The sequence below is a fragment of the Anolis sagrei genome, chromosome 8 (genome assembly GCF_037176765.1).
Source record: "Anolis sagrei isolate rAnoSag1 chromosome 8, rAnoSag1.mat, whole genome shotgun sequence".
NCBI classification, from domain to species: domain Eukaryota; kingdom Metazoa; phylum Chordata; class Lepidosauria; order Squamata; family Dactyloidae; genus Anolis; species Anolis sagrei.
In genome coordinates, this window is record NC_090028.1 from 27926679 (window position 1) to 27939286 (window position 12608).

The 12608-nt window shown below is 43.2% G+C and overlaps 1 protein-coding gene across 1 annotated transcript; it reads left to right on the top strand.

The window, feature by feature from the left end:
• The first annotated feature begins 5404 nt into the window (after window positions 1–5404).
• SPATA33 (spermatogenesis associated 33) lies at window positions 5405–9425 on the top strand. Its single transcript, XM_060788191.2, has 2 exons — window positions 5405–7506; window positions 9041–9425. The coding sequence occupies exons 1-2, from the start codon at window positions 7254–7256 to the stop codon at window positions 9250–9252; spliced, it is 465 nt and encodes a 154-aa protein (XP_060644174.2). The 5' UTR covers window positions 5405–7253; the 3' UTR covers window positions 9253–9425.
• The last annotated feature ends 3183 nt before the right edge of the window (window positions 9426–12608 follow it).

Below are 12608 nucleotides of genomic sequence, written 5' to 3' on the forward strand. Positions count from 1 at the left end.
GGCTCTTAATGAGACATGCCGCATTATCACGGGGTGTCTGCGCCCTACACCACTGGAGAAATTACACTGCTTAGCCGGTATTGCACCACCTGACATCCGCCAGGAAGTGGCAGCCAATAGTGAAAGGACCAAGGCAAAGACATTTCCAGCTCATCCCTTGTTTGGGTATCAGCCAGCACATCAACGACTTAAATCTAGACATAGTTTTCTAAGATCTACAGAGACACTCGCTGGAACACCTCAGCAAGCGAGAGTCCAAAAGTGGCAGGCTCAAACCCAGCACCTCAACCAATGGCTGATACCAAATGAGAAACTCCCTCCTGGGCACACAGAAGACTGGGCGACTTGGGAGGCGCTGAACAGACTGCGCTCTGGCACCACGAGATGCAGAGCCAACCTTCAGAAATGGGGCTACAAAGTGGAATCCTCGACATGCGAGTGTGGAGAAGAGCAAACCACTGACCACCTGCTGCAATGCAACATGAGTCCAGCCACATGCACAATGGAGGAGCTTCTTGCAGCAACACCAGAAGCACTCCAAGTGGCCAGATACTTGTCAAAGGACATTTAACCAACTACCAAACTCACAAGTTTTGTATTTTGTCTGTTTGTTTGCTTTGTTCTGTTAGAAATGTAATATAATGGACTGGTTGCTCTGACACGACAAATAAATAAATTGTGGCAAGTTCTTGGTGGGATGGGCATCCCAAGCCACCTTGTCTCTCTCCTGAGGAATCTGTACAAGGACCAAGTGGCAACAGTCAGAACTGACCACGGAACAACAGACTGGTTCAGGATTGGGAAAGGCGTACGGCAGGGTTGTCTACGCTCACCCACTCAACCTATTCAACTTGTATGCACATCATGCGATGTGCGGGGCTTGAGGAATCTAAGGCTGGGGTGAAAATTGCTGGAAGAAACATTAACAACCTTAGATATGCAGATGACACCACTCTGATGGCCGAAAGCGAGGAGGAGCTGAGGAGCCTTCTAATCAAGATGCAAGAAGAAAGCGCAAAAGCTGGGTTGCAGCTAAACATAAAAAACCAAGATTATGGCAACAAGAATGATTGACAACTGGGAAATGGAGAAAATGTGGAGGCCGTGACAGACTTTGTATTTCTAGGCGCAAAGATGACTGCAGACGCAGACTGCAGCCAGGAAATCAGAATACATTTACCTTTTGGGAGGAGAGCAATGGCCAATCTTGATAAAAGAATGAAGAGTTGAGACATCACACTGGCAACAAAGTCTGCATAGTTAAAGCAGTCATATTCCCTGTAGTAACCTATGGATGCAAGAACTGGACCATAAGGAAGGCTGAGCGAAGGAAGAGAGATGCTTTTGAACTGTGGTGTTGGAGGAAAGTTCTGAGATTGCCTTGGACCGTGAGAAGATCCAACCGGTCCATCCTTCCGGAAATAAAGTCTAACTGTTCACTGGAGGGAAGGAGTTTAGAGGCCAAGATGAAGTACTTTGGCCAAATAATGAGAAGACAGGAAAGTTTAGAGAAGAGAATGATGCTGGGGAAAATGGAAGGAAAAAGGAAGAGGGGCTGACCAAGGGCAAGGTGGATGGATGGATAGTATCCTTGAATTGATGCTTGACCTTGAAGGAGCTGGGAGTGGCCTGCTGACAGGAAGCCCTGGCGTGAGCTGGTCGATGAGGCCATGAAGAGTCGGAAGTGACTGAACAAATAAACAATAAAATATGTAAATACGGAATGGTGCAATGATAACTGGAACAGCCTGGACTACAATATTGGATTATGTGATTTTTAATAATTTTAATGTTGAAATATTTTAGCAGGTGTTTTAATGTTATGTTTTTATTTGCTGGTTCTGTATTATATGGCATTGAATTGTGTCTTTATGTGCACCACTTTGAGTCCCCTTTGGGGTGAGAAGGGTGGGATATAAATATGGCAAAATAAATAAATACATTTTGGACTTCCTCAATCCCTAACAGACTTAGGTCCCTCAGGTGGCTGAGGGAGAAAAAGAAGTGCCCCGAGGCCATTAGGGATTGTGGGAGTTGAAGTCCAAAACACTTGGAGGGCTGAAGTTTCCCCATGCCTGCTGAAGTCCCAAGACAATAATAATAATAATAATAATAATAATAATAATAATAATAAATTTGTCAGCTGCAAAAAGTCATCTACTCGGAACTGCACACATTACTCGCTGATACATCACACAGTCCTAGACACTTGGGAATTGTCTGATGTGTGATTGAATACAAAAGCCAGCATAGTGATCGTGTTTGCCATGTACTAATCTTGTTATTAATCTAATAATTATAATTATAATAATGGAAAATACAAAGAGTGAATACCATAAAATACAGTACAGAGCAACAGAGAAAACTGGAAAAGAAGGCTCTCCATTGACAGTTCCTGGGAAACACTGAGGACAAAATTGATAAGGAAAATACATGGATGTGACTCACAAATTGAACTTTGAAAAAGGAAATTGAAGGCCTGATTCTTTCAGCCCAAGAACAAGTCATTAAAACAAATGCCATCAAAGCCAGAACTGAAAAGTTGACAACAGATTCCAGGTGTTGACTCTGCAAGGAAGCAGATGAAACAATGGATCACATACTCAGCTGCTATGAGAAAATGCAGATGGATTACAAGCAGAGGCATAATACTGTTGCTCAGGTGATCCACTGGAACTTGTGCCACAATCTGCCTGTGACAAAGAACTGGTGGGATCACAAGCCTGTAAAACACACAAAATGAACACGTCAAAGTACTCTGGGACTTCCGAATTCAGACTGACAGAGTTTTGGAGCACAATACTCCTGACTTCATGATTGTGGGGGAAAACAAGGTATGATGTTGCAATCCCAGGCAACAGCAGAGTTGATGAGAAGTAACTGGAAAAGCTTACACAATACAAGGATGTAAAGCTCGAACTCCAAATACTCTGACACAAGGCAGTAAAAGGGGGTCCCAGTGGTGATAGGGGGGCACAGTGGGTGCAGTGCCTAAAAGCCTTGGCCAGCACTTGAAAACAATCGGCGCTGACATCTGTCAGTTGCAAAAGGCCACCTGACTCAAATCTGCACACATTATTCACCAATATCTCATAGTCCTAAACACTTGGGAAGGATCCGATGTGTGATCCAATACAAAAATTATTATTTATTTATTTCACATATTTGTATCCCGTCCTTCTCATCCCCGTAGTGGGACTCAGGGCAGCTTCACAACAGGCATTCATTCAGTGCCAACAACAGTTATAAATAATAATGGCAATTAAAACCATTCATTAAGGCATTAAATTACTAAAACATTAGTTTAAAATCACACAGGTTTAAAATCGTAGTCCGGGTCAGTCCATTGTCATTCACACAAATTGGGTCTCATTCTTGATTCTTGATTTAAATCATTTTATGTACATGCTGCCCGCTCTCTTCATTATGTTTGGTTTCTATTTTTTGTTTATATTGTTTATAAGCTTTGATGTTTTATACTTTATTGTTATGTTGTTTATTTTACTGCAATTTGTATTTTTGTACTGTAATTTGTTGTTCGGGCTTGGCCCCATGTAAGCCGCTCTGAGTCCCCGTCGGGGGAGATGGTGGCAGGGTATAAATAAAGGTTATTATTATTATTATTATTATTGATTGCTGCCTCTACTGTTTGAACGCTTGGCCCCAGGCGCTTGGTCCCAGGCCACTTTGCCTATTGCAAAAGTGACCCAGAAAATCCAGCATAGTGATCTTGTTTGCTGTGTACTAATCCTGTTATGTATTAAATAATAACAATAATAAAATTATGCTTAAAGTTTGGAAGAAGAAGAGAAGAAGCTAAACTTGGAGCATCCATATCATAATGCTTGTTATAAAGCTTGGAATAACAACAACCACAATAATAATACTCCACTTTTGTCTCTTAAAGAAGACACAAAATTTGAGATTCTCCCTCCAGGCCGCTTCGCATATTGCAAAAGTGGCCCAGAAAAAAAATCCATCCCAGACCTGAAGACCGTTCTACCTGGACATCCATGGACTTTGAAGACTGAGGAAGAGAAGGAGGAAGGGGTCCAACCCAACTACCTTTCTTGCCCTGGCCCCCCTCCTTTGGCTGCCTTCCTTCCTCTTTGATGATGATGATGCCACTTGGCTGGTGCTGAGTCACAAAAGGGTCCCCAGCATGGCCAGCAAGGAGGTGGCTGAGCCCTTTTAGGGGCAAGGACAGATGGCTCATCTATGGGGCGCTCTCACAGCAAACATGACGATGTGGCACCAGGTAAGATCCCCAGAGGTAGGGAAAATGGACAGGATGACCCCTGGCTTGGAAACAGTCCACAAGAAAGGGATCTGGGAGCCTTAGTAGATCACAAGCTGAGGATAAGCCAAGAATGTGATGCGACAGCTAAAAAGGCCTATGTGATTTTAGGTTGCATCAAAACAGTCTCATTCGAGGTATGTAATATAGAATATGGATGAGTGGCTTGAAATCAGCCCATGAAAAAGGGATCTGGGAGTCTTAGTACACCACAAACTCAACATGAGTCAAGAGTGTGATGCAGCAGCTAGAAAGGCCAACGTATATAGTCTTATTTAAGGAATCTATATAAATAAAAATGTAATGTTCATTTGTGGGATTAACATAACTCAAAAACCACTGGACGAATTGATATGAAATTTGGACACTACACCCCTAACAACGAGTGACCATGACTCATAACTGCCCCCCTCCACAAAAAAAAAAAAAAAAAAAACAGTGGAAAGGACTAAAAAAACCCCAAAAAGCTAAATGATGAAAAGCTAAATGATGATACAGAAAAAGGAGGGAAGGAAGGGGAGAAAGAAAGAAAGAAACAAAGAAAGAAAGAAAAAGAAAGAGGGAGGGAAAGAAGGAAAGAGAGAAGGAAGCATGGAAGCAAAGAGCGAAGGAAGGAAAGAAATAGAGAAGGAAGGAAGGAGAGAAAGAGAAAGGAAACGAAAAAGGGGGAGGAAAGAAAGAGAAGGAAGGAAAGAGAAAAGGACATAAAAAGGAAAGGAAGGAAAGAGATAGTGAAGGAAGGAAAGAATCAGAAAAAGAGGGAGGGAAGGAAAGGGAAGGAAGTGAAAAGCAAAGGAAGGAAAGAGGTAGAGAAGGAAGAAAGGAAAGAAAGGAGGAAGGAAAAAAGAGGTAGAGAAGGAAGGAAGGAGAGAAGGACAGAAAAAAGGAAAGAGGGAGCAAAGGAAGGAGGGAAAAAAGCATAAAAAAGAGGGAAGGAAAGAAAGAAGGGAAAAGAGAAAGAAGGAGGGAGACAGAGCTAAGGAAGGAAAGATGGAGAAGGAAGAAAGAAGAGAAGAGGAAGGAAAATAAAAAGAGGGAAGGAAAGAAAGAGGTAGAGAAGGAAGGAGAGAATGAAAGAAATAAAGGAAGGAAGGAAGGAAGGAAGGAAGGGGAGAGAGAAAGAAGGAGGGAAGGTTGGCCACAGCAATGCGTGTTGGGTACAGCTAGTGTAATATAAAATGTGGATGAGTGATATTTGATTTGAAAACAGTTCACGAGAAAGTGATCTAGGGGCCCTTTCACACTGCCCTTTATTCCAGGATCTGATCCCAGATTATCTGCTTTAGACTGGAATATATGAGTCCCCACTGCCAGATAACCTGGGATAAATAGATAATCTGGGGTATAGGGGCAGTGTGGAAGGGCCCTAGGAGTATTGGTAGAACACAATCTGACAACAGTGTGATGTGGGCGATTCTAATCTGCAATAATAGAAGGATAGTGTCAAGCTTGAGGGAAGTCAGAATCCCTCTCTTCTGCTTTGCTCAGATCTGGAATAATCCTGTGTCTAGTTCTGAACATGAGCCAGTAGTGTGATGCGGCAACTAAAAAAGCCAATGCAATTCTAAGTTGCATCAATAGAATTCTATTGAGTCTCATTTGAAGGATGTAATATAGTGGCATTTGACTTGGGAAAAGTGTAAGAGAAAAAGGATCTAGGAGTCCTGCAGAATTTTGGGGTTTATAGTTTAGGCAACTTGGAAGTCCCTGAACAGACTCAGAAGTGGAGTGGGCAGATCTAAAGACAACCTGGCAAAATGGCACTACCGAAAAGAATCCCACACCTTGTGTGACTGTGGAGCAGAACAGACAACTCCGCATCTGTATGCTTGTCCACTATGCCCAGAGGAAGAATTGTTGGAGGCTACAGACAATGCTATTGCTGTTGCCCGTTTTTGATCAAAAGATATTTAGGCACCTGCGCTCCATCTATTTTTATCAGTTTTCTACTAATTTATGCAATGCTTTTGATACAAAATACATAAAGTTTAGTGAGGCTGTCAACTACAAACCCCATAATTCTGCAGGAGGCAGCAACTGGATTCAAAGTTGATTTGTTCTCTAGTGTGATTAGGTATTTAGTAGACTACAAGGTGAACATGAGAGATAGATTTGAGGGAAGTCATTGTCCCACTCTCTTCTGCTTTGGTTAGGCCTCTCTTGGTGTTGTGGCTCAGCTGGAGTCTCAGGAAGAAGATGATGGGTTTCAGATTCCTGAACATGTTCCTGTTGTTGATACAGACGATGTTGATACTGAAGACGAAGAGTTTCAGTTTCCCATGACGAGATGTTTTGGAAGATGTTTCTGATCTTAGTGAAACTTCCCAGGTGCAGGTGGTGATCCCTGAGCCTGCTGATTCACAGGCTAATGAGCTATCTGACCTTGAAGGCTCTGCAGATTTAGATAGGGAGGGTCGGTTGCAATTCAGGGTTCGCCGCAGTGCGAGGCTTGCTAACAAGAGAGAGGTTAGAGGTCAAAGGAATGCGTTCATGCTGGGAAAATATATTAAACGAGTTGTTTGAAGTCAACTCTTTGTCAGTGCAACTTCTGCAAGCACCCTGGTAACTTCTCTGGATTGCCTTGGTTTTTAGGCAATGCTTTTGGCTTCTTGGGACTTTGCCTTGTTCTTGGCTTCCTGGGACTCTGTCATGCTGCCATGGAATCTTGTTTGATCAATGCCTTTGGATTATGCTTCATGTTGTTTGCCATTGAACTTTGGAAACTTTGCTTTTGCATTTAAAACTTTGCTTTTGCCATTGAACTTTTGAAACTTTTATGTTAAAGACTTTGTTTTTTCTTCAAAAAGCTGCAAAATCTTCAGCTTTGGTGTGGTGTGGTGTTCTGAGCAAAGGGATTGTATCCCAAGCTACAACACTTGGAATCATTTTGTGACCTGTTTTGGGGGAAGCAATTCAAGCAGGAGATGACCAAGGAGTCCAGAGAAGGGCCACTCCAATGGCCAGTATAGATGATCTTTATTATAGGGGAGATATTTGCTTCTCTCCTCATTCTTTTGGCTCTTCCACAGCTCCTCACATGCATCGCAACGCAGAGATCAGCAAGCCCAAGGCGCCCAGTGCCCAGGAGCCATCCCATGCGCACTCCACTGGCCAGCCCTCCACATCCCGAGCTGTGAAGAAGATCCCCTCCCCTGGAGAAAGCGAGGAGAGCACCAAGGGGCAGCATGCACACGCCCGACTGCAGAATTGTGTGTATATATGTGTGTGTGTTTGTGTCTCTCTCTAGGTATGTTGTGTTGACGTCCAGCTTTTTGGCGCCTTGGAGGTTGTGCTTGAATCCAGCCACAGGGGGGTGCTGTCGCTCCATCCTCTATGACTCCATCTATACCTGTATCTATAGCTGTGTTTCCATATATGTAATGACATATCTGTATATGTGTGTGTGTGTATGCATGTCTTTGCATCCTATTTATGTATAGGTGTGTGTATATATAGCTATCATCTAGCTATCACCCAGCTTAGCTTACCTCTCTCTATCTTCCCCCAAAACTGAGTGATCCTTTTCACTCCATTCTTGCTTCCTCCAAAAATGAAGGGAGTTAGGAGGGGAGAAAGAAAGACAAAGATAAAGTAAGAAAGAAAAGAGGTAGGAAAAAAAGATCCAGCCATGCATATATCTCTGTTTGCATATATGTAACAGTTTACATACGTATAAATATATTTATACATTCATGTATGCATCTGTCTGTTCATCCACCCATCCATATCTGTATCTATATCTGTGTTTGCATATACGTTGCAGCATATTTACCTATGCATGTATTTGAATCCGATTTATGCATCCACCCATCCCTATCTGTATCTATATCTGTGTTTGCACATATGTAACAGTATATATACATGCATACGTATGGGTATCCATATTTTTTTTTATTTATTTACGACACTTATATGCTGCCTTTCTCACCCCGAAGGGGACTCAGAGCGGCTTACTATACACACACACACACACACACACACACACAATATATTAAATTATTAGTATAGTTATTATATATTACTATACTGTACTACACCATTATATTGTAAAATTATTAGTAATATTGCAATTAGATATTGTAATACCTACTTGTGTATCTATCTACTGAAAACTGTCTCTATATGTATATGCCATTGTATATATCATATTCATGTATATGGATCTATATGGTTCTCTCTCTATATATGTATCTATATTCCCATAGATCTATATTTTGTGTAATTTTGGATGTACAGCATGAGCCTCGCATCTGCAGGGGGTGCATTCCCAGGCTGTTAGGAATTGTGGGAGTTGAAGTCCAAAACTTTTAAATTTTATTCATTACATTTGGCCCGGCCTTAGTTTTAAATGCGTCGTGGTGTTATTGTTTTTAATGTTTATTGTTATTGCTTTAATTTTTTATTTTGCTTTATGAGTTTTATTGTTGTATTTGTTACGCTGTGTTTTATTGAGGGCCTTGGCCTTTTGTAAGCTGCACCAAGTCCTTCGGGAGATGTTAGCGGGGTATAAATAAAGTTAATAATAATAATAATAATAATAACAACAACAACAACACCTGGAGAGCCAAAGTTTGCCCATGCCTGGCCTAGAAAATGCGTAGAGAGCTTGTAGGATGTGAATCAAGGGAACTGTGGAGACTGGCTTGCAGATATGGGGTTGTTTTGTATTTAAGGGAGAGAGAGAGAGAGATGGGAGGGAGCCCCCACATCAGCAGCCCCCCTCTTTTGCCACCCCTCTTGCAGCCTCTTTTGAGAAAGTGGGCAGGAAGAAGCGCCCGATCCCCAAGATCATCGTGACGGGGCCCTCGGAGGAGCTGATCATCAGCAGCCTCTCGGACGTCCTCCCCGAGACCAAGACCATCCGTGACAGCGAGGACTACGGACCCTACACTGTCCACTCCAGGCCCAGCACCGTGGACGCCTACAGGAACAGGGACAGCGAGCAAGATCTGTGAGGGACTCGCCAAGGTCATCAATCCACTTGGTCCTGGACCCCATCCCTCAATAAATGGGAAATCTATTACCAAGGGGGTCCTTGGGTGGTTTCACATTCCCCGATATCTCCGGCGGGTGCAGAAGGGAGGAACTGGATGATGCGCTTCCAAATAAATATGTTTGGTTAATGTTCCCCAGTCAGTCCCAGTTGATTCCAGTTGACTATCTCTGCTGCAGTAAGGCTGGGCAAAGGGAAGGCAATGTTGGGCAAGTGGGCTTATTAACAAAATACCCTCCTCATAAATATATAGCAGAGTAACTTATTAGCAGCAGCATGACCCATCACCAGTAGTCCAAAGTGATAAAAAGAACAAAAACACACAGACCAATGTTATCTCTTCCATAGGAGGCTTTTCTTTTTAGCAAAATAATATGGTTGCACTATTTACTAGAAGAAGATTTCCATAATACAAATAAAGTTCTTTATACTTCCTTTTTTGCTTCCATACTGGGCTTCTTTCTCATGCCGATGAACAGCTTCACTCTCACAGAGCCTCTTCTCACACTGAACTTTCACAGAAGCTTCACACACAGCAGCCTTCACACTGGAGCTTCACACAGTAGCTTTACACAGGATGGCCTTCAACCTGCAGATAAACAACTTTGCTCTCACTGAGCTTCCTCTCACACCGAACTTACACAGCGGCCTTTTACATTCAGCAGCTTTCACACACAAGGCCTTCAACCTGGGGCTTCTCTCACCAAAGTCTTCTCACACCAGGCCCCTCACACACCGAGGTCTACCTCACAGTGAAGCCTTTCTCCCAAACTAACACTGAGGCCTACTAACACACTGAGGCCCTTCTTCCACAGAGACTTCTCACAGATTGAGGCAAACTAACACTGAGGGCTCCCTCAGACCGATGGCTACTTAGCTATAGGCACACCTGCTTGTATTGAACTGCATCTTTTGCTGAGTCATTGCCATAACACAAAGTTCTTTATACTTCCTTCTTTGCTTCCATGTTGGCTTCTTTCTCATGCAGATAAACAACTTTACTCGCATAGAGCCTCCTCTCAAAATTTATACTGCAGCTTTAGACATGAGACTTTACACACAAGGCCTTGAATCTAGAGCTTCTTTCACCAAAGTTTCTCACACCAGGCCTTCTCATAGACGAAGGTCTACCTCACACAGAGGCTTCTCTCACAAAGTAAGTCCTACCTCACACTGTGAGACCTTCTCATAGACTGAGACTTTTCTCCCACTGAGGTTTACCTCAGACTAACAGCAAACTGACACTGAGGTAAACTAAGCTATAGGCACACCTACAGCTTTTGCTGAGTCATTGCATCTTTTAACCCTTGCAGTGTAATTAAAAATACCTAGTTAATTTTTAATATTTTAACAGGAGAAAAGAGAGACCTTGGGGTGCATCTATATTGTAGAATTTTAATTAATTATTTATTTACCTTATTTCTATTCTGCCTTTCTCTACCCCGAGGGGGGACTCAAGGCAGCTTACAATTGCACCTCCATGGTGCTTAAGGTTAAAGAATTCATGCAGTTTGACCCCTCACTGCTTCACTCCAGGACAGAAAAAGCCCTCCGATTTTAAAACACCACACCATTGAATGGAAAACAATCCTTTTATTGAAGATAATTAGAAAGCAGCAAGTAAAAAGCAGTTAAAAGAAATAGGTAAATCCAATTAGGTAAGAAGATAAGCAGGAGCAAAAATAATCCAGGGTAAAGTTCAGCAAAGTCCATAAAACAAAGTCCGCACTTCTCTAATATAATTCAGGAAAACAGGAAACATTAATCCAAGGCATGAGTAGGCGTTCATACACTCCAAGAGTCCAAACAATGAACAAGAAATACTTAAACAAGAATCTTCCAAGCAAAGCTTCCATGAAACAAAGGACGAGAACTACACTTGATTCCAACGATGCTTCATCTGACTATATTTCCCATACATGGAGCCTTTATCCCTTTGTTATGCTATTCCACGCACTTAGGAATTGGTAACGTTTTACTTGAGATCCCCATATCTTTTTCAGTCAAAGCCTGGCAGACCACCAAAGGCACTGTTCGGCCTGTCTGTTTTGACTAATTTCCTCTCGCCTACTATTTGCTCATATAAGTCTCGCAGCTGGGCCAGGTGCCCAGTTATTTTCAAGCCCCAAATCCTGGGAACCCTCTAGTAACAATTCGGGGAGTATGCTATCTGTTGCATTCCCTTCAGGAACATTCTCATGGGAAACTACACTTTGCACAGGGGTCTCCTGGTCCTTCTCTGCATCAGTATCATTGACCAAACCATTGCCATCTTGAAATTGATTGGCATCACTTCCCACATCCAAAGCACCCTGATCCTGAAGCACAATCACAGGCTGAACTCCAACACTCACAAAGATATAAGTAAAAGTTTCCCTTTGACATTAAGTCTAGTCCAGTGGTTCTCAACGTGGGGTCCCCAGATGTTTTTGGCCTACAATCCCCAGAAATCCCAGCCAATTTACCAGCTGTTAGGATTTCTGGGAGTTGAAGGCCAAAAACATTTGGGGACCCCAGGTTGAGAACCACTGGTCTAGTCGTATCCAACTCAGGGTGGTGGTGCTTATCTCCATTTCTAAGCTGAAGAGCCGGTGTTGTCCGTAGACACCTCCAAGGTGTCTACTGGAGCCCCCGGTGGCGCAGTGGGTTAAACCCCTATGCCGGCAGAACTGAAGACCGACAGGTCGCAGGTTCGAATCCGGGGAGAGGCGGATGAGCTCCCTCTATCAGCTCCAGCTCCTCATGCGGGGACATGAGAGAAGCCTCCCATAAGGATGACAAAAACATCAAATCATCCAGGCATCCCCTGGGCAACATCCTTGCAGACGGCCAATTCTCTCACACCAGAAGCGACTTGCAGTTTCTCAGGTCGCTCCTGACACGACAAAAAAAAAAAAAACCTCCAAGGTCCTATGGCCACTGGCATGACTGCATGGAGCTCTGTTACCTTCCTTCCAGAATGATACCTATTGATCTACACGTTTTTGAACTGCTAGGTTGATAAAGGAGCCGAGGCTAACAGCAGGAACTCACGCCAGTCCCCAGATTCAAACCGCCGACCTTTCAGTCAGCAACTCAGCGGTTTGTTTGTTTTTTTGGTCGTGTCAGGAGTGACTCCTGGTGTGAGAGAATTGGCCGTCTGCAAGGATGTTGCCCAGGGGAGGCCTGGATGATTTGATGTTTTTATCATCCTTGTGGGAGGCTTCTCTCATGTCCCCGCATGAGGAGCTGGAGCTGATAGAGGGAGCTCATCCGCCTCTCCTTGGATTCGAACCTGCGACCTGTCGGTCTTAGAATCATAGAATCATAGAATCATAG

Excerpts from the sequence above, each read along its gene's own strand:
- SPATA33 (XM_060788191.2), top strand. The coding sequence starts at position 7,254 with ATGGCCAGTATAGATGATCTTTATTATAGGGGAGATATTTGCTTCTCT. Across the intron at positions 7,507-9,040 it reads ACACGCCCGACTGCAGAATT|CCTCTTTTGAGAAAGTGGGC; the intron begins GTGTGTATATAT and ends CCCCTCTTGCAG.